Below are 27,789 nucleotides of genomic sequence, written 5' to 3' on the forward strand. Positions count from 1 at the left end.
CCATAATCCTTCCATTTCAACCTCTCCTGTAGCTTAGGATGAAAGGTTTGTGCTCCTGAGAAGGGGTCTTGCAAATGTTTCTCCCCAGACTAGTCTTAAGCTCACTTCGAAAAGCCAGTGCTGCAGACATTAGTGCAGGTTGCTGATGGGGAGATCCTCTGCAGAACCTCCAAATCCAGCAGCTTTTGAAGGAAATTAAGAGTCATGTGCTTCATCATCTGTCTGTCTATCTGTGGAGACTTGATGTAACATAATAGACCTTTGGTATCCATGGGTGCACACTTCCAAAGAGACAACCATTGAGGAAAACCAAAAATGTTTAGGATACATGGATTTCAGGACTGTACTGTGAATGCTTAACAGTTTTTCCTAATAATGCTTCCAAGCTTCTGCTAAAGACACACCACCTTCCAACAAATCCAAAATGTTTGCTTTACCACTTACATTAACATTCACCTTGCTTTTTGGGCACCATTTGCTTTTAGAGAGATATATTTTTACAATAAGGAAAGAGAAACATCCAGCAGATCATATAATTTAAGTGCAATGGACAAAATGTGGAACTGACTGAGAGCTTGTCAGCATCAAATGACATGCATAATATGTGCATGGGAATTTAAAACTATTATCTCTAAAATATTGTTGAATTCTTGTTACTACAGTCTTTATCAAAAGTGTATGAAATGAGTCCATGAATAAGGCAGATTTACAGTACAATGATACTTAAGGGAGAACATCTAACCACCTATGTGCATGGGAATTTAAAACTATTATCTCTAAAATATTGTTGAATTCTTGTTACTACAGTCTTTATCAAAAGTGTATGAAATGAGTCCATGAATAAGGCAGATTTACAGTACAATGATACTTAAGGGAGAACATCTAACCACCTTTATGATTAGAGTATTTTAGGAGGAATAAAAATCTAGTATCATTAGCATTTCATATTCCTGCCTTTGATTATGCCAGAGTATTTTATTATGATTATTTAATACATTTTATTGTTATTTTAGATAACTTTTATAAAAGAATAGGGTATTTAAGGTATTTAATTTTGTATAAACAATAATTTTTCATGTGGAAATTGTAATTCCCATATGTGAATTGGTAACTACAGAATGTATGGCCATGAAAGAAAGCTCAGCATTATTTCATTTAGTTGGTCTTATATAAGGATGAAGACAAGCAGAAGGGACCTTGTTAAGACTAGTGTGCAAGTCTTTTTTATCTAGAATCAGCAGGGATGATTCTCTTTTAATAGTTTGATAGATGCTTGTGATTATCTGTTCAATAGTCCATTGAAGAATAGGTTGAACAAGTAGCAATTTTCTACCTAGGAACATTTCAGAGCCATTATCAGAGGAAAATTATTATTACATGATGCTGTTGTTTCTTAGAATGTTCAAGAGGAAAATGTTAGTGATTAGGTAGTTGTGTAATGATTTATATAATAGAAAGAGCATGGGAGGTTTAAAGCCGAAGATACAAGTTCGAGTTCTTACTTCAATAAACCAGGTGCATAGTGCACATTTAAACCCTCCGAGTCTTGGTTTCTTACTATGAAAACTAGATGGTCCACAAAAGTTCACAAATGAGAAGAGGGTGGGAGATTAAATCAGGTGATGTTTCCAAAAGTGCCCCAAAAGTTCAACACATTTCTGTGGGAAAAAATACTATAAAGATATCTAATGATATCTTGCTTTTGGTTATTTCCTACAGAAAGTGAGTGAGAAGGTCGGAGGAGCTGAAGGAACCAAGCTAGATGATGACTTCAAGGAGATGGAGCGGGTAAGTCCTCCCTCTTAGCTTTTCCTTGGATGTAAACTTGTCTACCACAAGATGGGGAAAGGGAAACTGTCTTTACTGGTACCCGAATACACTTTTGATTGTTTTCAGCTGATGCTCTCCTTCTAATATATACCATAATTCCCTTTGTATCTTCTCAAAAACAACACCTCCCCAAATGAATACAGAATGTCACAGTGCCCTTTTTCTGATGAATCTCATACTCACTTTCCCAAATATAGATATTGTGGAGATGTGGTTGAATGAGGATGGTGGCTGGGGGAGATAAGAGAAGAAAGGGAAGAATGATGTGCTAGATGTTATTGGGAGAATCTGAGTCCCTTTCTGTCAGTAGAGAACTTTCTTGACAAGGTGGGATGAGCCAGATGCAGAGGGGTTAGTGGAGAGCCTGTGTAATTTTGAAGACTGGCTGACCTGTACTCAAAGTCCAGCTATTGCTCAGAGTTTCTATTTCTTTTCTTATAAAAACTGAAATGAGCATAGTAATACCTTCTTGGGAAATTTTTATTAAGGAGTCAAAATAATTCAAACCATTTAGCTTTCTGCCTAAAAAATTGTAGGTTCTGAACAAGCCAGTGTGGAGATGGTAAACAAGTACCTCATTTCATTTCTCTTGAGACATAAGCCATATTTTCTCTTTCACTTTGAGGTAGTTCACGAAACATGAAATTTAGGCTATGATTAAGTGTATACTGAATTGTATAAATAAATATTTTAGATGCTAAATAGCAGGTGGGTAATGGATCTAGAAGCACAAATCCTGTACTTGAAGGGAAGAGAATGCCAGAAGCCTGTGATACTTAGCAATTACAGTTAAGCACTGTTAAAAAATTACATCTTGTATGTGATTGTAGCAAAGGATTTTTCTTTTAAAATTTCATTCACATAATGGAAAATTTCTTGCTTATTAAAAATATCACATTTTGAAATTAGAAACAGTAAAGTGCATGAAAAGTTTAAAATATAAATTTCAGAAAATATAAGTTTCTTACATAGCAGCAAAAAAACACAATAAAGAAAAACTTAAAAACACAGACACAACCTTTTCCTGTTACTGTGCCATAAATTTAACATCAAGTAGCCAAACCAATTTCCCCCTGCCACAAAAAGGATTTTTCTTATATTCTGATTACATCAGATTTTTAGGGGCCTGATATTTGTTTTCCTTAGTGCACATTATTTCTACTGGGCTGATGCCCTGGTTTTGCTTTCTTTGTTACATTTGTGAAGATTCAAGGAAAGAAATATTCAGATGTTTCCTTTGTGTCTTTTTTAGATTTTTCTTTTGATGAATGGATCACTGATAAACTCAGTGAACACTTGCTTTGTGCTTCTTATGAGGCAGGAATGTAGGAGATAGATGAGGTTGCTGAGTGTGTGAACTTTGTGGTCTAATGAGAGAAGATGGCCTTAGGACATACAATGATAAGTGTGGACAGGCTAACATGTCATGGTACTGGATTTGGAAGTGCCTGGCACAGAATGGTCAACTACAAGGTTGTCAGTGAACCTCTGGAATCCAAGAGCCACAGCCTAGTGTGTTTCTGGTAAGTAAAACTGCAGTCAATCAAGAGAGAGAACACAAGTTCCTGGGAAAAAAAGATAAATTGCTAACAGATAGGGTCTTGGGAAATGAGTTTATGTATTGTTGACCTAGCTAAGTTCTGGGGATTGGCATTATTGATGATTATTATTAATGAGGAGATTTATACGAGCACCTACCAGCATCTTAAACCTACTACCTGGAAGCATATTAAACCTATTTCAGCTGCTTTCCCCAGCTAGACTGAAGTCAGCCTTGGTCCTTATTTCTCATCTTGAGATGGTGATAAAAACCACCTGATTTTCAACCACAGATCATTTCCATTGATTTTTGTGGATAGAGCAATAGTGTTTGAGTCTCTAGATACTGACACACATTTCCCCAAATGACTTGATTTTGACTCTTTCATTCCCTGTAATATTGGAGCTCCTTATCCATCATTATGAATAGGCCTGCGGGTCCCTCATTGGCATCTACCTCTGTCTGGATGTAGTCATTTCTCTTATGTCGTGTTCCTCTTCCCCTACCTCTCCTGAGAGTATTTATAGGATGCCACATGGTCAGAGGCATACCTTTATTGATGGATTAGACTAGTGTTAGGAATCTGCAGATTCCTAAAGTACTTGCTGTCAGAGTTAGTTTTTCTTTTAACATCTGCCAGGACAATAATTAATATACTAGGAAGCCCACTCTCTGAAAACAAACCAACTTTCCATTTCTTAAATAAAACTGGAAAGGCTGAGAAGTTAGAGAACAGAGCAGAGTTTTATCACTAAGCAACTAATTAGACCTTTGGAGACTTACTTTGCTGTGAAAATTATGCTAGTTTTACAAACTAATTAAAATAAAAGAGGATCTTGCCAAGTATTTTTTTTCACTTTAGGCAAATATCCACAGATATCCCTCTGAGTCTGAAGATAAAGTAGATTTGTTTCTCCTGAAGCTTTTATTTCAAAATCTAGATACTTTTATAATCAAGTAAGCTTCTAATTATTTGAAGAGCCTGTGACTCTGTTTATAGAATTTTCCCCTATATAAACTTGGAGATTTAGATTTCTGCACAGAATAGAAATTGTTTTATTCTAGTTCTTACACACATATTTTGGCTTATCTTACCCATGTAGACTTTGTATTCTTTACCCATACCTCATTTTCACACATTTATAAGATGTCTGTGGTAAGAGAAAAGCATATGCTTGGGATTAAGAATCTCAAATCTTTTCTTTCCTGTTTCTTTGTCTGTTACTCACCGAAAAAATATTTTAGCTCAGTGTTCTTGAATCTACAGAAGAATGAACTTGCCATGGTTGGGTTTCTGATGATCAAACATTTAGAGTAGAGAAGCCTTTGTGCAGCTGCATTCTTAGAAGTACAAGTAGAGAAAAAAGCAAAATAAATTAGAGCTCTGCAGCAAGTAGCACTACTGGGAGAGAGGTGGCTATTCCTAGAGGTGGTTCTCCAATTGCAGCTCCAGCTGAGCTGCAGTCTAATCCCCAGTGTGTCTCCAGCCTTTCTGCCTACAGTTCCCTGAGGAAGGTGAAATCCTCAGGCTCTCTAGTCCCTGTAGGAACATAGCCTGTAATAATTTTCTTGCCTTGTGCGATTTGTTTCTGTTTTAGTTTTAAATGTCTGTTGTTAAATACAGACCAAATTCTTCATTATGGTGCAGATAGGTTTGTTCTTTGAAAAGCTGCATAGTTTTTTTCTTTTGGCTAAGAGAAAGGTCTGGAATTTGAGGAACTGGTTCCTTCTCATGTGTCTTTCAATTGCTTCAATTTTTTTTTTATTTGTTGTGGGATTACTTAAATCTGTTAATTCACTTGGAAAAATCTACACTGGGCCTTCTTGTACTGTATATGGGAATACAGAGATGAATGAAGCTCAGTTCTTGCTTTCAACGGACTTTGCATTTTTTGGGGGGAGAGGTCCAGTCATGGGGCCTGAACTCTGGGCCTGGGTGCTGTCCCTCAGCTCTTCAGCTCAAGGCTAGCGCTCTACCACTTGAGCCACAGCACCACTTCCGGCTTCTTTTTTTCTGCTCATGTGGTGGAATTGAACCCAGGGCCTCAAGCATGCAAGGCAAGCGGCTCTACCACTGAGCCACCTTCCCAGCCCAGACTTTGCATTTTTATTTAAAAAATGACACTCAAATCAGCAGGATTCCCATGAGAGGATCGGAAGTGATGCTTACTCTGGGTACTTAGTACAGTAGTGACTTCCTGGAGTAGGCAGTTCCTGAGCTCCATCCAGAGTAGCTCTTCTTCCTATATGCATGAGTAATGTAGTAATTCTTTATCAAGGGGCTAGTGTCTATATGACGTGCAAAGTCTCTCCTTGTTTTGTTTATATCAAAAGGGCCCCTAGTCGTGGAAACATGGCAAAATGCCTTGTAATAAAAATGAAATTTTTCTTTAGAAGCAGCTCTAAGTTTTAAGAAAAGCATGATGCTGGAGGAGAGCAAGAACTCTGCCATTCTACAAGAGAGTGAGCAGGTGAAGGTCTTTAGCAGAGTAGACTGAGGGGGAGTGTTCATGACACTTGTCCTCACACACTGAATTTGTCACTGGGTAGAGAGGGGTTCAATCCTTCCATCCAGCTCAGTATTAGCAGCTAAGATTCAGGAACAGATGCCATAGGGCTTCTATTTAGATTCTTGTTAAATGCAAGAAAAGACTTTTGGCTTTTCGAGCTCTTATGTAAAAATCCTAAAATTTACCAAATATCCTGTTACTGCCCACATTGAAATAGTGGAGACTAACACCACAGTTCCCAGCTGTCATGTGAAGCACACTAGTAATCTCTTGAGTTTTATAAAGATTAATTAATTTGCTACCCATAACATTCCTTTTCAATGATGCCATTCCTTGAGTAATAGGGCAGAGTAATGAGAGGCCAGAGTAGGAGCTTGGGGCCTGCCATGGTGTAGAGTGTCTCCTTCTTGGGTAGTGATCCGGGCACTCTGGTCACTGATCACCTGTTCTTGTAAAGCACCAGGAAGTACTGAATTATCACATAAGGCAAGCTTTAAGACATCTGCTTAGCCTGGAATTTCATGAAGAAGATAAGCTTCCTCTCAGTTACATGTTTAGAGTATATTACCAACCTTAAATCCACCAAAACCAATGTCAAGAAGATTAGCAAACTCAAAACTACAGCAGGGAGGTGTCTAAACTTTCTTTGCAAATTAGTGCTTAAAAAGTGAGCCTTTTTTAAAAGTACATATTGTGTGCAGTCTGGGGATAGATTTGTTTACTCTCCTGAGATCACAGAGAGCTATTGAAGACATTTCTCATGCCTAAGTTTGCATCTCCTGCCAGACATATTTTCCCAGGATGGTGTTTTCATCGTGTCTCTGTGACTTGATTATTTAATTCTTGTAATTCAGACTTCTCTGTACTTAAGTGGGTGTGTGCAAATTCTTAACAGTATTTTTTTATTTTGGTGATAGAAAAATTTGAGAATTAGAGAAATTTTAGTGTTACATATGACAACTTACATAACTACTGTGAGTTAGCCGACGACTGAGTAGGTTCTTAATTTTATCTACTTATTATTGACTACTGAATCCATGAACTATCCGTGCTCCACTTAAGGTGTATAATTTTCTCTTAAGTTCTCTTCCGCTTCCCTGTGGGCAGGATGAGGTGTAATGTCGTCTCTGACAGTATGAAACTGTCTCTCATTACTTGTATTGCTCAATAAAAAATGGCTTGATGATCATATTTGTGTTAATCTAAGTTCAGAAAACACTGACTTCCTTTTTCTGTGGGAAGAAAGATAATATTCAGATGTATTTGAAATAATAATTTGATTCTCATCAGTACAGTGCATTTGTTTTCTAGTATTTTGTCTCAAAGAACAAAGGCAGCTGGTGAAATGATCAATATAGTTTCTAGATTCCATATAGTGTGTTTATAATGAAGCAAGCATATTAACTCAGGTATCTATACATACATTTTTGTAAACATTTTTAGTTTTTTGGGCCAGAGGGCCTTTGAGTCTTTATTGTAACCCTTTTGTGGGACTATTATGGCACAGAAGCAACCACTGACATAGGAAACTTTACCTAAGGACTCTGAAACTAAATTTCATATAGTTACTATCTGCAATAAAATCATAATCTGATTTTTTCCAGAAATTTAAAATATAAAATATCGAGGTGTAGTAGCACATGCCTGTGTGTTCCAGTTACCCAAGGAGGCTGAGTTTGGGAGGATCATGATTTCAGGTCACCTCAGGCAAAGTAGTTCTGAGACTTCAACAGAAGAAATTTGACATGTTAGCAAATGTTTGCCATTGGATATTTCCTATTTAGGTATATAGATAGTTTTCCTAGAAGACACCTAACAAGGATTGTCCTGTTACTGTTCTTGGTTTGTCTATGACCAACACAGAATGATTTAGTAAAAGAGTTCTAAACATTATTATTGAGGAGAGAGATGGAGAAAAGTTCAAAATTAATTACCCTACAAGAGATAACTTTTGAAAAGTGGATGGCAATTAGATGATTCAGTTCTACTCTGTCTTGGAAACTTCTGACTTATGACATTGAGAAACACTTTGCTTCCCATAAAACCAACACTCCCTGCCGAACCTCAGGAAACTCATTTCCCTTCCCTAGGACTGAGGATTGCACATTTGAACAATTAAAGCTTTGGATTCCTATGCTACTGGTCTTTTCCCCTTGTGCTCATTGATTCTAACAAATGGTTATCTGTTAGAATGCAATCAAAAGCAGGGACCTAGTAAGTACATTTGCTAAAAGCTATTTCTAGTTGGTGCATATCCTAAAAATATAGTAGCAACTGTATTGGATGAAATCTTTTTCCAAGGCTAGATTTTAAGTAGTTATTTTATACTCTGGTCAAGAGGGTTGGGAGAGAAAGTTTCTTCTATAATGATTCCTAAATTAGATCACCAGAAATGTTGAGTATCAGTTAAGTACAAAGTTTGCAAAGGTCAGGGTGTTAGTGACTCCTACTCAGATAACTTTGTTCCAACCCCAGGGGACTCTGGGATAGTTTGTATTCCCAATTTCTTTCTAAAAGTTGGTTCCCACTCTGGAAACCAAACATAATTCTTTAATATTGGCATCTCCCAAATCAAAGGAGAGACCTAGGGCTATTGTTCCGAACCAAGTGAATGGCTTCTTTGAGTATTTGCTTCCTTATTTATTCTGTTTTTAAATTTTTTTGGTCAGTCATGGGGCTTGAACTCTGGGCCTGGGTCCTGTCCCTCAGTTCTTCAGCTCAAGGCTAGCACTGTACCACTTGAGCCACAGTGCCACTTCAGGTTTTCTGGTGGTTTATTGGAGATAAGAATCTCATGGACTTTCCTGCCCTGGCTGGCTTTGAACCATGATCCTCAGATCTCAGCCTCCTGAGTAGCTAGGATTACAAGCATGAGCCACCAGCACCAGGCATGCTTCCTTATTTATATAGCTGGGTGACAAAGAGGGGTTTTATACTGAATGAGAAATACTTGTTACAGCCTTGCTTGTTGTCTCCTCTGATCATGCTAGATAGTTGTACTGCCAGCACCAACCTCTAGAGAAAATCTGAGAACTGAGAGCATGTGATCCAGCAGGTGAGCATAGTAGACCCTCTCTTCTGCAGGGGTTAGGGTAAGACAATTATGTGGATGAAGTCATTGTTGAGGGCTTTTTAATTTTTTTATTCTTATAAAGGTGATGTGCAGAGGGGCCACACTAAAGAGTACATTTCTTTTTTAATTTTTTAATTTTTTATTTTTGTCGGTCGTAGGGCTTGAACTCTGGTCTTGGGCACTATCCTTGCACTCTTCAGCTCAAGGCGAGCGCTCTACCACTTGAGCCACAGCACCACTTCCAGTTTTCTGGTGGTTAATTGGGGCTAAGTCTCACGGACTTTTCTGCCTGGAGCTGGCTTTGAACCGTGATCCTCAGATCTCAACCTCCTCAGAAGCTAGGATTACAGGCGTGAGCCACCGGCACCCAGCTAAGAGTACATTTCTTGTTGAACAATGTTACCCTTCCCTTGCTCTCTCCCAGTCACCCCTTCATCATTCACAAGTTGTATAGTTCATTTTCAAGGTAGTGCCTCCTGAGAATCACTGCTGCATTTGTTTACCCTTTGTTCTTCCATCATTTTCTTATCTGTGTAAAAATATTTAAATCCCTCATACCCATTTCTGACAAACAGAAAAAAGTGTCTTATGATGTCGATGGTTATAGGTATAATTGAAGCCAGAGGTGAGGAAAGTTAAAAGCTGGTAGCCTCCTAGCAACTGATGAGATCATGATATCATCATATGATACTACTCTTTAGAAACTTTGAACTTAGTATTTGTTTTTTTTTCCCATCATTGCCAACAAGGGCATCTAAATACATTTGACATCTAACTAATTCCTACATACTTCTCTGTCATATAGTCAGCAGGAGATCTGAGTTTGTACATTGTCACTCAGGACTTACACCTGCTTGTTCTGCACACAATCTTTGAATTAAACATTCTATGACTTGAGCATATAGAAGTTGAGTGGACATTTACCAATAGTGCCAGGACCTCCACAAATGACAGCAGAAGTTGTACCTCATCTTAGGGATCACCATTTATTTCAGAACCAATCACTGCCTACCACACACTCAGTTCTAAAATAATCTGAAATTTTTGAGTCAATCACAAGGACAGGTCACAGAACTTGTATGCAGGCTGAAATAGGGTACATTTATTTATTTATTTTTATTTTTCTATTTATTTTTGTCTTTTCTTTTTTGGTACTAGGTATCAAACTTGCTGGGCACTTGCTAGGCAAGCACTTTGCCACTGAGCTACATCCCAGTCCTTAGGGTACTTTTGAGGCTACTTCATAGAGTGACTACCTCATAAGGAAAAAAAAAATGTTTTCCAATGTTTATTTCCATTACAGCAAATATACACAGTGATGTGACTGCTGTGAGACAGGAAATAATAAATACTGAAAAATTGAACTGCACATGAAACAATAATGGGTAAATTATAGAAGAGAAGGTTATTTCATGAAAAGCTGATTTTGTTTGTGGATTCAATAAGTTATAGATATTTCTTAGGGTTTTTATTTTTTAGGAATCTTGGATTCTTACAAAACAAACAAACATGAACTTTATTGGTACCTGAATTTCTCTTTAAACTCTATTCATTGATATCTGTCCCTGAGGTTTTTCCCTCAAGGCTAATGCTCTACTAATTTGTGTCACAGTGCCACTTCCAGTTTTCTGGTGGTTAGTTGGAGATAAGAGTCTCAGGGACTTTCCTTCCCAGGCTATCTTTGAACCACAATCATGAGATCTCAGACTCCTGAGTAGCTAAGGTAACAGGTGTGAGCCACTAGTGCCCATGGAGACATACTCTTATCACCAGGATTTTGGCTTGGAATTGGCCAAATGTTCAAGGTTCATTAGAAGTCTTTACTGAAGATCTTTATGTACCTAATAATAATCTCAGAAGTGAAATAAAAACTTTTCCTCCCTTCTTTGAGTAAGCAGAGTTGATGTTGCACTACTCTTCTGTGGTTCAGGGAAACCTATCTTCACCCTGGAATACTGCAGCTTCCGGCAAAAGACTGGGGCAAAATATTGAAGATAATGAAGTATATTCTGAAACATACTTCAGGGAATTACCCACCTCCTCTTTGGATGAATGGACATTTTAAACCTAATGGCACTGCTGACGGCAGCCCTTGTAGCTGTGGGACCACTCCTGGCCATTCACCATCAGCTGCAGGATGTGTCATTACTCTGTCACCATACACTGGTGGTCCTGTATGGATGGAAACAAAAACTAAGGCTCCTTTTAAATCTAATGGTTTTTTATCACTTAGAGTTTTTGTTTTCTCATTTCAGAAAGTGGATGTCACCAGCAGGGCTGTGATGGAAATAATGACGAAAACAATTGAATACCTTCAACCCAATCCAGGTAAGAGGTTGTTTTATACAAACAGAATAACCTCCAGGTAACAGTTAGTTTCTTTTAGATAGACAGTTCAGATTTTGTAGGTGTGAACCTCCTGAAGTACTTCAATTTGGGGAAAGAGGCTTTCAAAAGCTCACATTGAAGTGACTGAGGAATCTGGTATTTTGTTCAATTGTGGCAAACCACAAGTAGCAACAGTGTGGGTAGCACACAGGGTCAGGGAAACGACCAGCTCTGATCAGCTGACCTTTAATTTTCAAGAGATAAGGTATTTTTAAGAAAAGTCAGAAATTTCTAGAAGGTATGAAAAAGTAGGAAAGTAAAGGTTTTTACAAACTACTGAGGGTTTCTGTTCATATTGAATAAAGGGTCATCAGTAACTCTGTCTCTAGTTACATCACAGATCAGCATTTGTTCCTGATAACTTGTTATACTCTTGGTAAGAAAATAATTATAATACGGATAAAGATTTATACATCACAAATAGAACCAGGCAGAACTGGGGCTTTCTTTGTAGGCCCTAGGAAAAGCAGAGCAGAGCAGCCTACATCATAGGCCTGTGTGATATATTTCCTGTACATTCGTTTCTAACCTGTACATACAGGAACTTGAAGTAAAGTTGAGTGTACTTAGATGAGATCTATAAGCATTTGGAAAACTGCTTACTCTTTAGAATAGCTTGGAGTAGTGTGACATTCCATATTTTTAGTGGTCCTTGAAAAGACAGATAACTAGTTCAGCCACTCTGGGCTTGGAGGCTGAGCCTAAATGTGATCAGATAAGCAAAGGGGAAGTGGGAGGTAAAAGGAAGCAGGGAGTAAGAGTAAAGCTGGCTGGGACTTCTGCCTCCTTATTCTGGCTGTAGCTTTCATTCAGTTGTTACTTACCTTATGAGATAGCACAGTTGCAGTTTTGAAGATGAAAAAATCTATATGGGATGACCTAAGTAGGTTATTTATTTATTTTTCCTTTTGAAAACACAGTGTACTTTCATTCATAGATGGGATATGATATACAGCTGTAAATTAATAAGCAGTCTTTAAAAGTGTCATGACCACAGGACAGCAGGTCAAGATAAAAGCTGGGCCATTAAACTAGTTAAGAAGGCAGAGGGTGTCTAGTTGGTATAAACCTGATAAGAAAGTTTGTCTTTTAAATACCTTACATGATTTCTATATATGAATACATAGATGTTTGTAATATTCTTTGTTTGGAAGTTTGAGATCTCAAAATACCCATGTCCTGTCAGTTTAAGTGTACATTGTAGAGTTGAATTTTGGAGTTACTGTGCAAGATTTTTTTTTTGCTTTCTTTTGTAATATTTTGTTCCTTAGGATTAAAGTTTTCATTACGAATTGTTAAAAAGAAAAAGAAAATACATTAGAGATGAGAAGGAGGGAAGGAGAAGGGAGGGAAGAATATATAGAAAAGAAATATTGTAATGTATAGGCATAAATAGTTTATTTGACAGTAAAGTTTTCAAATTTATTAATTAGATTAAGAATAGCAAAAACAAATACTTATTTTTTTATCCACAGTGTTCTTCATAACATTTATATTCCACAGAGATGCAAAGAATTCATAGATGCACATTTATTTCTTAGTATTTTAACAACAGTAATACATAAAGTTTTAAAAAGAAAACTGCTTTACCACAGATAATTATTGGATGGGAATAAACAAGTTTTCTATTTCTCTTTACATGGAACCCTGAAGTACCCTATCATTCTGGAATTCACACATGAATTATGTTAATAATTCATTGTCATTGGGTTATAAGTAATATGAGGAAAAATGCTGTATTTATTGGGCCATAATGCATTTTCAAATGCTATCTTATCTTTAAAGGGAAGCATTTTTGTTAATATAAAAATAAAATGCAATTGAAAATTCACAATAAAAAAATAGAGAAAAAAGGAATAGATTCTAAATCTATGTGAGCCCCCATTCCCAATTTGGGTTCACTCAAAGCCTCAGAATGTAACAATTTTGGAAATAGGGTCTGTGCAAATGTAATTAGTTATATGTTTTGAGATTAACTAACCCTGGATTTAAGAGTGATCCCTAAATCTGATGATGTCCTTATAAGTAGAGACAGGATTCAAAGGGACACAGTAATACCAGAGAGTGAGGAATGAACAGAGGTATGATTTGTGCTGTCAAAAACCATGGGACCCCCCAGCAGCCACCAGAGACTGGAAAAGGCAAGGGAGAATTCTGCTCTAGAGCTTCTACAAAGAAATAACCCTGCACACACTTTACTTTCAGACTCTGCATCTTGATCTGTGAGAGAATAAAATCTATTATTTCAAGTTATCAAGTTTGAGGTTAAAGAATTTGAGAACATTTTCCAACCCCCATTTCTAAAAGGGTGGAGCCAATATTAGAACCTAGCTGTGGCTGCCTCCTAATCCACATGCTTTCTGTTGTATAATCCTGTCTCTGAGAGGGATTGGTTCAGCTGTGTTCAGGTGTAAAAATGCATTTCAGAGTGCATACCATGGAAATTCAGACAGAAATTGATTGTGGGATTGAGACTTACTTTTAGATTAATAAAGATTAAAAGAGGAAGACATTAGGAAGTTGTAAATTTTTAGGAATGACATTTTTATTAGATCACTGAAGATGCTGACAAGTTGCCAATGTAATGATTATATGACTCTTTGAGAGTTAAAATGGACATCTGCTACCCAGGAGAACAATTAAAGTCATCACCAGGCAGTTCAGATGGGTTTCTGGACAACAATTATTTATGAGCAGGTCACAAACATATAGAAAGATGTGTCACCTCCAAAGAGTGTAAATCAAACAGAAGTTCATATAATCATCCCACAGGATTGAGAACAATCTATATTTAGGTTTATGAAAGATATGACTTAGTTCCTCCATGAATTTCTTGCACTGAGAGCAGACATAGCAGAGATCTAGAAGGTAGGTGGTTGGGGGATTAGGAGAGAAATAAAAGAAAGTAGCTGATCATATATTCTGGTTGTTTAGAACCCAGCTGTTCTTGTGAATGGGACACAGAGGAATCTGGCCAACACACAGAGGTTCACAGTCCTTCTGCACAATAGAAGAAAACACATTCCCAAAGTTCATGCAGTTTGCTGATACTTTAACCACCCAGCCTATGGTGGCTCAGTACTGGGTTAACCAGTCTAGTTTGAGTCAGGATGGGGATAGACACTCAATAATAGATTCATGTGGACAGGCCAGTAGAATCAGTGGCAACTAAGCTTTGAGAGTACTTTGTACCATGTATTAGAGACTACTCTAAGGTGCTTGCTAAGGTTCAGATTTTGAGTTGTAGGACTTAAGAAAACTTCTATGTTCTTGTTTATTTGTTTGTTTTTTTGTTTTGGTTGGTCATGGGGCTTGAACTCTGGGCTTGGAGAAAACTTCTATGTTCTTAAAACTAAATTTCTGGTGAAACAATGACCAAAAGTGGTTTTGATTAACTTTCAAGAATTCAGAAGTATGTTTGATGAAGGCCACACACTCATAATCTACTCCACCAGAGTGATGTTTTTAAAAGCAAGTATCATCAGGTTACTAGCATAGTGTTCAATGGGCTTTTCATGCTTTTACATGTTTACTTCAAGAGCCTCCATTTCTAGTCAGCCTGACCATTTTCCTCACCGTCACCGTGCGAGGCGCTGACAGCTCTCTCAGGACCAGTGTAAAGATCTTCCTTGGCTCTTCTCAGCTGCTTTCTAGTAGCATCATGTATTATGCTTGTTGAAATCTCATGATGTGTTTGGTTTTCTCTTCCCCTGCAAAGTAAGGACTGTGCCTTTCTGTCTTAGTCACTACTATATCCTCAGGTCTCAGCTCCTTTCCAGGCAGCCTATTGAGTAAATAAATTATAATGCACTGTTGACAGACAGTAATGTATCAAAACCTCTATAAACAGAAGAAAAAAAGTTTCCCCTAAACCAGCAGATCCTTACATTCAACCAATATGTATCACATATATTCATTCCCTTTTATGCAAAGACCAATTTTAGATGCTGTGGAGGAAAATAAGATCAAGATCTGGCAGTCTCTCTAGAACCATACATTTGAACAGCGTAAGTTACACATGCTCTGAGGAGAATGGCCCAGATGGCTTCACAGCTAATTCCTTCTGGATATTCCAGCTAACTGATGAGGTGGAAAAGGGCAAATTGGGTCACAGACCTGCAACTTAGTCTTGTGAATCAGGGTTTTCTGGAGTGTGAAACAGAGCTTAAATCTTAAGCTTATTTTTAACTGATATAATCAACAACAATAATCACAGAATTTTTATATTTGGGAGGGGAATCAGGAACTGTTATGATATATGTTTATATGTTGAAAATTTTATATTAAATATATTTAATCTCCTCGGATTTTTTCATTTCTTTATAGCAATGAGAATATTCAAAATCCCTTATTCCTGCTTTTGGAAATATACAGTACACAGATATTTATGTCACCAAGAACTGCTCATACCTGTCTAATTACAGCCTGGTCTCTATTGATAACTTTTCTTTATCTTTCCCCTGACCTTCCCTTTCCTAGCTTCTGGCAAATATCAATCTGTTCAAAGCTTCTCTAAGATCATAATTTTTGGATTTCATGTGTGAATGAGATCAAATGGGACTTATTTTTCTGGTTCTGGCTTAGGTAACCTACTATAATCTGTGGCTGCACCCATTGTTGTCACAAATGACAGGATTTAATTCTTTTTATAGCTGGATAGTATTATCCTATGTATTTTGTGTTTGTTTTCTTTAAGAGTTCATCTCTTGATTGTTTCCCTTTCTTGGTGTTATGAGTAGAGCTACAGTGAAAGTGGAAATGGAGAGGTCTCTTCAATGTACTATTTCATTTCTTTTGGATGTGTATTCAGTAGTGGGATTGCTGGGTCTATTTTTATATTTTTCAGGAGCCTTCCTACTGTTTTCCTTTGGGGGAATATTACTTATCTCAAAAGAATTAAACCCTTATCAGAATATGTGGGATCTTATCAGATATATAATTTGCAGAATCTCTCCAATTGATTGTATTTTCCTGAATAGTTGTACTAATTTACCATTCTACCAACAGTATGTGAAAATTTCCTACTTAGGTAAGAAATAATTTGAACCTGGAAAGTACTCTGCAGGAGTACTTCTCAGTTACTGATTATGATTTCTATAGTCGAGAATAGTAATCACCAATGAACTGTATGTACACATCCTTAAATGATACTATGTTGTGTTTGGGACTTAGTACTTACCTAAAAGTGTGCAACAGATAGCAGGTTAGCAAGCATTTCTCATTGACACTATGTAGTGACTCAAAGAATGGCCTAATTTTTTGTGGATGAAATCTCAAATTCACTAAATTTGAAACATGGCTCTCTATTCTTTAGGCTATAGGTATGGGATTCCTTTGCCTAGACAATAATAAATACTAAGTAACCCAAAAGATTTATATGATACTGAATACTTGGGAAGTTAAATACTGTAAGAGGATGAGAAAAAGAGATGACAAAGATTTGCTAGCTTTTGTAAATAGGTAATTATAGTGCTTGGCCATGTTACTCTTAGCTCAAATAATATTTATGTAATACCTCTCTCTGAGGTGATAGGCTTTTTCATGCCCCAGAGTGGGAAACAGCAGGGAGGTATTTTAAGACCTGGTGGTGTGGTGTAGTCAGCAGCTCCAAAAACTCATGATATAAAACAGCAACCATCTCCCACTTCAGTAAGGATCTTACAGCGTACTCTGGAGAAGCATGCCTGAGAACAGCTTATGAAAATGAGAAATACACAACCCTTGGTATACTAACATCACAGGCCTTTGCTGCTTCAGTTGCAGAGCACAGAGTGGCAGGATACTATGGCATTGTGAGGAGAATCCTACACTGGAACTCTTCCTAGGAACCCAGCCTGAAGAGCAATTGCCAGGGAGCAATTTGTACCTGAGATACTCTCAAGGAAAGCTGCAGGCCCTGGGGAGGGAAACCCGCAGACAGCTCTTGAGCTCCTGTGAAGCAACAAGTACTGTGCTAAGTGCTTTCCCCCTAAAACACAAAGTATCTTCAGTCTTAGCATAGCATGAACTGTCCTCCAGCCCCATAGGTGGTAAAGAGACGATGTGACCTATGTTCCCAGTCTATTTCCTGCTTCACTGTTTGACTATTAAGGAATCCAGGGGCCCTAAATCAACAGCAGCTAGTGTTCTAAAGGCCCCAGAAAGCAGTGATATCCTTGACATGGGAGCTGTGGGAGGGGAACATATTATTTTAGTTTCACATAGCACACATAACTAACTTCATAGTTTCTGTAAGTTAAAAGTTGTCTGTTTAGAAAATGTGGTATATATACACAATGGAATTCTATGCCTCCATCAGAAAGAATGACATTGCCCCATTTGTTAGGAAATGGAAAGGCTTGGAAAAAATTATATTAAGTGAAGTAAGCCAGGCCCAAAGAAACGTAGGTCCCATGGTTTCCCTTATTTGTAATATCTAGTATATGTATGAGTCAAGCAGAAAAGGTCAGATAATGTGATGTCAGGAAAATGAACGCTTAGATATGTATTTTAATGCTTTTTTCTTTCATGCATTTGTTTCTAATGCATTTATAAGATTATCTCTTTGTTGCTTTATATGTCCCTCCCCCACAGTATAACCCCTGCTTTCACTATATTTGATGTCAGTATAACTTGTGGAGGAGATGGGGAAAAACCAGTTGTTTAAGGATACAGGTGGACCTGTTGCAACAATGAGAAGTACAAGTTGTCATGTCCAAAACGAGCTTTACAATGTTGGTGCGGGGGGAGAGGGGGGAGGAAGGGGGGGAAGGAGAAGGCTTGGGATTGGGGGGGAGGGGTGAGGCTGGGAAGGGATGTGAAGGGTAAACAAAGGAGGAGGCTGCAATGCTTGGTAAGAAATGTACGCATTATCCTGCCCATGTAACTGTAACTCCTCTGTACAATATGTTCACAAATAAATAAAATTAAATTAAAAAAAAAAGTTGTCTGTTTAGAGACTCAAGACTACAAACAAGGAATCAACTGGGATGTCTTGTTATCTGGAAGTTTGAATGGTAAGGAAGCTGTTCCCAGACTCACTCAGGTGGTTGAGAAACATATTCCTTATTATAATATGATAGAGGGCCCTGGATCTTTAAGCTTCTAGAGCCCACCTGTAGTTCCCAGAAACTAGAGGGAGAATTAATTAATAATTTTGTTTGTAAGTTTTTGACAAACCATGTCTATCTCACACAATGACCACACTATTCTGTATCTTTTCATGTATTTATTGGCCTTTGGAAAATATTATTGAGATAAATACCTACTTAAGTTCTTCATTCATTTTTCAATTGGATTATTTTGCCTTGTGTTAAGGATTATAATTTCTTTATAAATTTTAGCTATGAATCCTTTATCAAGTATTATTTGCAATTATAATCTGAAAATACACTTTGCAAATATAATTTGCAAATATAACTCTGCGGGTTGCTATTTTATTACTTGTAGATTTTTTGAAACAGAGATTCAATTATTTTGTGAAATCCAATGTCTATTTTGTATTTTTCCCCATGCTTTGCCATATCCAGGGTCATGAGGCTTTTCCTGTCTATTCTTCTACAGGTTAATAGTTTTAATTCTTACTTTTGGTCTATGAAGTTAATTCTTATATACACTGTTAGAAAAGGGCCCAGATTCTTTTGTGTGTGTGCACATGCATGTGTGTGTACATGTGTATGTGTATCTATCAATTTTCCTTAGCACCTCTTGTAACAAAAGACTGTCCTTTCCTTGAGTATCTTTGTACCTTTGTACTTTTCTTGGTACCTTTGTCAAAATTACAGAGTAGGCTCTGTATTCTATTCCATTGATCTATATGTCTCTCTTTACGTGGGACCTTTACAAAATAATTAGGTCTTGGGAGTAACACCTTCGGAAGTAATTAAAAATAGCTCTCTAAGGATTGTATTAGTTCCTGAGAGAGTAGATTTCTATGAATGAGCAAGCAGGCCTCCTTCTTGCTTTTTTGATTCCTAGATTATACACATGCACCTTCTGAACATGGCAGTTTCCTTTTCTACCTCTCTATCACTTTATGATGCAGGTAGGGACACTTGCTAATGTTCTAGTGCTGACTGTGCTGTTTGGACTTCCAGCTAACAGAATCATGAGCCAAATAAAACTGTTATATGGGAATTCAGTTATGAGAAACAGAAGCCACATTTTGAGAGCCTGAATTGGGAGTCTTTATTAGTGAACCTGTGACTACAGGTGGACTCCTGACACAAAGACCTGCAGGCCAGAATGCTGTTAGCAGAAAGCTTTTAAAGGCAAAAACCACATTTGGAATGGGAACCCAAGCCCAACAAAAGCAAATCATTTGCAGGAATGATCAGTGGTAAGCATTCTCTGGAGCAAAATTTTCCTGACATATCTGCGATTCAAAGAATGATCTATTTTACCTCTGAGGCTTTTTGAAACCAGATGAAAAGCCTCCACCACCCATCCAGATGGCAGGAGGGCAGTGAGGACAAGACCATGTTATTTAGACCCAATATCCCTATTTCAGTACCACTTATCAATTGCTCAGTATATGGAATTCTGTTAAAAAAGACAAAATGTTCTGTAGTAGATTTTGAAATTACAAAAAATGAGTCTACTTCCTTTGTGCTTTTCCAAATTTTTTTTTTTTTTTTGCTATTTGCAGTCACTTAGAATCCATATGAATTTTAGAATGAATTTTTTCTATTTATACAAAAACATTATTGGTATTTTGATAGTCATTACTTTAAATATTTAAATTATTTTGGATAGTTTTAACATCTGAATAATATTAAGAGTAACAGTTTATGAACATGGGATGCGTTTTTCTTTATGTCTTCAATTTTAGCAATGTTTTATATTTTTCTTTACATCTTTGGTTAGTTCTTAAAGTATCTTCCTCATTTTTGATAGAATTATAGATAGAAAAGCTTTCAGATTTTCACTGATTATAGATTACTGTGGAGTTTTCATGTATGGCTTTTATTATATAGGTTTCCCCTACCACTTGGTTGAGGTTTTTCTTTTTAAATCATGAAAAATTTCAGGTTTGTCTAGAATGTTTTCTGCATCAGTTCAGAGTATCACATTGGGTTTTTAAGCTTCATTTTGCTAATATTATGTATTACATTGTTCATTGTTCATATGTTGAACCATATTTGCATTCTGGGAATAAGTTCTAGTTCATGTATGCAATCTTTCTTTTTTTCTTTTATTGTGAAAATACTGTACAGAGGGTTTACAATTACATGGGCAAGATAATGAGTACATTTCTTATCAAGCATTGTAGCCTCTTCCTTTGTTTCCCCTTCCCATCCTCCCCCTGTTCCCCCACCCAATCCTCCCCGCTCCCCCCCCCACCACCAAAGTTGTAAAGTTTGTTTTTGACATAATGACTTGTACATTTCACTGTTGTAATGGGTCCACCTGTATCCCTATTTAAACGATTTGTTTTTCCCCTTCCCCTCCACAAATTATACCAACATCAAATACAGTGAAAGCAGGGGTTGTACTGTGGGGGAGGGACATACAAAGCAACAAAGAAATAATCTTATAAATGTGTTAGAAACAATCACATGAAAGAAAAAAAACATTTGAATACAAATCTTAGGGTTCATTTCCCTAACATAACCTTATCTGACCTTTTCTGCTTGACTCAGACATATACTAGATATTGCAAATAAGGGAAACCATAGGGTATGCAATCTTTCTAATAAGCTTGTGATTTCACTTTTCTAGTATACTTTTTTTTAAATTTTTACATTTACTCTCGTAAAAGTTAATTTACTTGATTATTCTTGTATTTGTCTGGTTTTCTTATCAGGATAGTGATACTCTCATAAAATGAGTTTAGAAGTGATCTTTCCCCTTTAATATTTTCCAAAAGTTTGAGATGTAATATTGTTAATTCTTTGAACATTTGGTGCAACTCACCGATGAAGCTATCAAATGCAGTTTTATTTGTGGGGAGAATTTTTGGTTATTCATTGTCTTCTTATGAACTAGAAGTCTGTTCAGATTTTCTATGTTACCTTTTGACAGGTAATAAAGAGGTAAGTAATTATTAACTATTAGTGGCCATTTTAATGGAAGGCCATTGGTTATAATTTTCTCTAGTTAGGTGGCAAAGAAGAGATTAAAAAGCTAACAGTTTTAGTGTCCATTATGATTCCACACATCATCATCCTTTGTGATAGCATTTGGAACTATAGTCTATGCTAGTCCCTTAACAGTATCTCCTTTGCATTAAGTATCAGAACATTATAAGAGATTCACTGGAGAGTACAATTCTAATTTTCTATCTTGAAAAGGATGCTTATTTACAACATTTCTAATATTTATGAATTGATGAACTATAAGGAAATTTGACAGATTTTTTTTAAGAAGGGAGAAAAAGTAACCCTTTTTGTTTTTGAGATATTCATTTGATCTCTTTTTAAAGATAAAAATGAAATCTTACTGTTGTACAGACCTGTCATGGAAACCATATCTTTAGAAAATAGTGTGGCTATTATGTGTGTGTGTGTGTGTGTGTGTGTGTGTGTGTGTATTCTTGTGCAAAGTTCTTAGATACTAAAAAATAATAAAGTTTATATCTTTTCATTGTAATTTTAAGGTAAGGGCCTGAGGTTTTTATTTAAATAAGGATTTTGTAAAGGAGTGAATTTCTTTGTTTTTGAAACTTTATAATTAATTTCTTTATATTGAAATAGATATACCTAATCATTTGCAAATAATCTAATCCATAATCTGGTGATCATGTCTTGGAGGATTCTAAGACAAACATCGGAGATATTTAGGTTTGAAGGCTTTAGAGACAAAAGACACGTGCTAAAGTCAGTTTTCATATTCTGAGTGAAAAAGCAGAGGCAGAGAGGTGAGGCAGCTCCCCCAGGGTCACACAGACAGAGAGACCTCCATATTTCTAACAGACAGGGTAGCACTCATTCTCATTCTATATCCTGAGATAACCCTTGACCATCCCCTGCATTTTAAATTACCTAACGAAAGTATTACATTTCACTGGTGACAACTCCTAGCTTGACCTATATTTAGTGAGATGTCATAAAACAAGTTAGTATAGAATTCTGGGAAGAAACACAATTATGATTAAAATTTTGCTTAACTTCTTGCTACATTCCCTTGGGCCAATGACATTACTTTTTTGGGTTTCATTTTCCTTATCTGTAATATAGAGAAATAAAACCTGCCATGTATGCACTTACAAGGATTAAATAGATATGAGCCACAGATCATAGATACTGTTGAAATGATAGCTATAAATTGACAAGTGTTCCTGATGTTCAGTTTTTCAGTTATTTCAGGGATATTTCTAGTTTTCTTTTAAGACTAATAGTTGGATATATGAGTATTAGTACCAAGCCATCAGCATTTGTTCTGCTAAAGATTCTGCTCTCTTGAGCTATGAAGTTTGGGGTGCTTGAAGTAGATAGAGATGATGAAAGAATTAAGTCCCTAAAAGCAATTTCCAAGTAAACTTGTTTTATATCTTTAGTCTTCTCTGATTGTTGCTAAATCTATCAAATTCCTCCTTAATAATGAGGCCACATAACTGTGACTCCAGGATACGATGGTCACTGCTCCATCGTAAAAGTGTCAGATCCATTCATCAACCCCAGCCAAGAACAGGGGTTAGATTTTCTCCCTCCCTGTTGTGACAGGCAGATGTCCTGTCAATATGCTTTCTTACTTGAATTTTCATAGTTGACGAGGAAAAGAAATTATTCTTGAGAGCACAATATACCAGCATAAAGGAGGTTGTACTGTTTCAAAATGTACAGATATTCTCTTCCAAAGCACTTCTGTATCATAACCATTTAGTAATAGAAAGGAAGCCGAGAGCGAGGAGGGAAGATGTTCACCCGTCCTGCTGGCCTTATCCAGCAAGTGAAGGTTCATCTTTCATCCATGTCTTCCTCCATCCTCTTCCTGGATTTATGCTGTGCCTCTCCATCTTAGCTTCTTGTTCTGTGAAAACTGTTGATTTACAGAGCTACAGAAATCCCTTTTGATTATGAAACTAAAAACAGAGAGGGAGGGAGGGGGATGGGGAGGAAGATAGGGAGGGAAGGAGAGAGAGAGAGAGAGAGAGAGAGAGAGAGAGAGAGAGAGAGAGAGAGAGAGAGAGAGGAGGGTAGAAAGAGAAATAGTAGAATCCCGTTTGTTCCTTGAGAAAAGAAACTCTTAACATCAAGGTCCTTGGGTCCAAGCTTCCTTAGGACTGCTTTTTCCTTGTCTCAAAACCTTTCTAGGAAAGAAATCTCATGGGTCTTCAGACAATTTTCATGAGTGTGCTGCATTCCTATTTTAGCAACATGAAAGACAGAAATGCTAGCATACAAGTACCTGTTTAAAGATTATTGTATTTAACAGTGAGAAATCTCAGTGTTATGCAAATAGGCATGCTTTGTTCTTCTCTGTACTTCCTTTTATGTTTGAACTGTTTCATTTTTAAGAAAAATAGTATAATACTTAGTCACCACAGATGAAAATTGGAGTACAATATAATTCCCTATAAGCTGGTAGATTAACCACTAAAGGCTTAGCAGGTATCACTCTGAAAGATAAACCTTAGTAGTGCTTTCCAGTGTCTGTGGTTCAGTCTCCTATGCGTGTTTTCCAATTGTCAAAGTAATATCACTAAAGTTAGACTTGGAAAATGATGCTGACAGTTTGATCCTGCAAGTACTGCTGGCTGAGCCCAGAATACCTTTATGTGAAATGCCATTGAAGAGTTGCTCTCACAGTTGGGTAGGCTGTGAGAAGGGAAGTAGTAAATGCTCAAGGAACACCTATAGATGAAAGCCAGGAGGCTTTAGATGTTTCCATTTCTGTGACAAATCCCTCAGAGGAAACAGCATTAAGAAAGGGAACATTAATTATGGCTTCAGTTTCAAATATTTCAGTGCATGGTCACTTGTCTCCATTGTTTGGGGGTGAGACAGAACAGCATAGTGGAAACCATATGGCAGAGCAAAATTGCTGACCTTCTGGTGGTCAAGGAGGAGGGAGGAACAAGGGAGGAAAAGACAGACAGATGAACACACACACACACACACACACACACACACACACACACACACACACACACACACACACACACACACACACACACACACACACACACACACACACACACACACACACACACACACACACACACACACACACACACACACACACACACACACACACACCTGCCCCCTGGAGAAACTCAGGTCAAGATAATAATCCCCAAAGACTCTCCCTCAGTGATCTGCTTCATTCAACTAGACTCTGCATCTTTTAAAGTTTCCAGAACCTTATAAATATGTTAAAGCAAGAAAGAAAAAAGCACTTGTGTACTTACCTTGGGATTTTTTTTGTTGCTTTGTATGTCTCTCCCCCATGCTATTTTCACTGTATTTGATGTTGGTATAATTTGGGGAGGTGAAGGGAAAAGCAAATTGTTTAAACAGGGATACAGGTGGACCCATTGGAACAATAAAATGTACAAGATGCTATGTCAAAAAATGAACTTTACCATAGTAATCAAAACAGCTTGGTACTGGCACAAGAACAGACTTCAGGACCAATGGATTAGCATTGAAAGCTCAGAAATGAACCTACAGGCCTATAGCCATCTAATCTTCAATAAGGGAGCTAAAAAAATAGAATGGAAGAAAGACAGCCTCTTCAGTAAATAGTGCTGGCAAAAATGGGTAACTACTTGTAGAAAACTAAAGCTAAATCCTTATATATCACTCTGCACCAGAATCAACTCCAAATGGATCAAAGACCTCGAAGTCAAAGCAGACACTCTGAAAACATTACAGGATGGAATAGGAGAAACCCTAGGTCTCCTTGGCACAGGCCGAAATTTTCTGAATAAAGACCCGGAAACACAACAAATCAAAGAAAGGCTGAACAAATGGGATTGCATGAAGTTACAGAACTTCTGCTTGGCAAAGGACATAGCTAGCAAGATCAATAGAAAACCATTGATTGGGAGAAGATCTTCACTAGCCATACAACAGACAAGGGTCTCATATCTAAAATATACTTGGAACTCAAAAAATTAAATTCCCCAAAAACAAATCCTCAAAGTAACAACTGCCCAATAAATAAGTGGGCTAAAGACTTAAAGAGAAACTTCTCTGAAGAGGAAAAATGAAGAAATGCTCAACCTCCCTAGCCATAAAAGAAATGCAAAATCAAAACAACATTGAGATACCACCTCACCCCAGTTAGAATGGCTAAAATCAAGTACTCTAATAACAACAGATACTGGAGGGGATGTGGACAGAAGGGAACCTTACTGCATTATTGGTGGGAGTGTAAACTAGTTCAACCACTTTGGAAAGTAGTATGGAGGTTCCTCAAAAGACTCCACATAGAGCTCCCCTATGACCCAGCAATCCCACTTTTGGGCATTTACACAAATGTTTACAAACAAGACCACACTAAAGCTACCAGCACAGCTGTATTTATTGCAGCACTATTTACTATAGCTAAGATATGGAACCAACCCAGATGCTCCTCAGTAGATGAATGGATCAAAAAAATATAGTATATATCCACAATGGAATTCTGTGCCTCCATCAGAAAGAATGACATTGCCCCATTTGTTAGGAAATGGAAAGACTTGGAAAAACTTATATTAAGTGAAGTAAGCCAGGCCCAAAGAAACATAGGTCCCATTGTTTCCCTTATTTGCAATATCTAGTATATCTGAGTCAAGTAGAAAAGGTCAGATAAGGTGATGTTAGGGAAATGAACCCTAAAATATGTATTCAAATGTTTTTTTTCTTTCATGCGATTGTTTCTAACACATTTATAAGATTATTTCTTTGTTGCTTTGTATGTCCCTCCCCCACAGTATAACCCCTGCTTTCACTGTATTTGATGTAGGTATAATTCGTGGAGGGGAAGGGGAAAAACAAATCGTTTAAATAGGGATATAGGTGGACCCATTGCAACAATGAGGTGTACAAGTTGTTGTGTCAAAAACGAACTTTACAACTTTGGTGCGGGGGGGGGGGAAGTGGGGGAGCGGGGAGGATTGGGTGGGGGGCAGGAGGAGGATGGGAAGGGATGGGAAGGGGAAACAAAGGAGGAGGCTACAATGCTTGATAAGAAATGTACTCATTATCTTGCCCATGTAATTGTAACCCCTCTGTACAGTATTTTCACAATAAAAATAAATAAATAAAAATAAATAAAATAAAAAATAAATAATCATTGTGGAAACAAAAAAAAGAAAAATGAACTTTACAATTTAGGCTGGGGGTGAAGGATGGGGGGGAGTGTAGTTGTAGAGATAGGAGGGAAGGGATGGTAGGGGAAAAACAAAGAAGGAGACAACAATGCTTGATAAGAAATATACTTGGGGAAGTGGCGCTGTAGCTCAAGTGGTAGAGCGCTCGCCTTGTGCTGAAGAGCTGAGGGACAGCTCCCAGGCCCAGAGTTCAAGCCCCACGACCGACAAAAAAAAAAAAAAAAGGAAATATACTTGGGGCTGGGAAGGTGGCTCAGTGGTAGAGCGCTTGCCTTGCATGCATGAGGCCCTGGGTTCGATTCCTCAGCACCACATAAGCAAAAAGAAAAAAGCCAGAAGTGGTGCTGTAGCTCAAGTGGTAGAGCGCTAGCCTTGAGCTGAAGAGCTGAGGGACAGTGCCCAGGCCCAGAGTTCAAGCCCCACGACTGGACCCCCCCCCAAAAAAAAAAAGAAAAAGAAAGAAATATACTCATTATCTTGCTCATGTAACTGTAACCCCTCCTCTTTACAGTATTCTCACAATAAAAAACTTATTTAAAAAAGGAAATAAAGTTTCCAGAACCTCTTAAAACAGCTCTTGGTCAGTTTAAGATAAAGTTTTATATACATGAGCTTTTGGGTGGATTCTACATGTCCAAACCTTCAGAGAATGGAGTATGTGAAGAACCCTCTCTTCTTTATGATAATTTTCAGTTATATATTTATGCATTAATACCATTTGTTTTGAGGAATTGGGGATTGAATTCAGGGCCTTGTGCATACTAGGTCAGGCCTGCTACCACTTGAGCCACACTCCCAGTTACTGATCTCATGTTTATGTGCTTATGGAAATAAAGTTCTCTTCAATAAAAAAAATATCACTAAGGACTTAGAGAATCATGAGAGATATATATTTCCATGAGGCTTCTTTTAAAGTTTTTTGACAATTGTATCTCAGAAGAATAAGCTTAAGAAGGAAACTTTGTAAAACTTGAAGCTTTAGAAATCCATGTAAAATGAAAATTATTTAATGCATTATTTTTCTCATAGTACAAGAATCTGGATAGTTCATAAAAATCACTTTGGCTCAGGGTTTTAAAAATTAATTAGATGAAAAAGACAATATAGTGAACTGAATAGTATTCATCAAAATTCATGTTTCTTCCCAGGAGCTTAGTCAGCTTAAACTGTCATGACAAAACAGTAGACACAGGTGACTTAAACAAAAGAA

At 37.3% G+C, this 27,789-nt stretch overlaps 1 protein-coding gene across 2 annotated transcripts in view; it reads left to right on the forward strand.

Annotated features, from left to right (window-relative positions):
• The window catches only part of Sh3gl2 (SH3 domain containing GRB2 like 2, endophilin A1), a 193,874-nt gene that overhangs the window by 144,033 nt on the left and 22,052 nt on the right, over positions 1 to 27,789 (forward strand). For both annotated transcript variants that reach the window (XM_070007839.1, XM_070007829.1), the window contains exons 2-3: positions 1,720 to 1,788; positions 11,209 to 11,281. In XM_070007839.1, the coding sequence (XP_069863940.1) occupies positions 1,720 to 1,788; positions 11,209 to 11,281 (142 nt within the window). The remainder of the gene's footprint in view (positions 1 to 1,719; positions 1,789 to 11,208; positions 11,282 to 27,789) is intronic.

Source organism: Dipodomys merriami, unplaced genomic scaffold, assembly GCF_024711535.1.
Source record: "Dipodomys merriami isolate MVZ:Mamm:240054 unplaced genomic scaffold, mDipMer1.0.p SCAF_11, whole genome shotgun sequence".
In the NCBI taxonomy this organism is placed as follows: Eukaryota; Metazoa; Chordata; class Mammalia; order Rodentia; family Heteromyidae; genus Dipodomys; species Dipodomys merriami.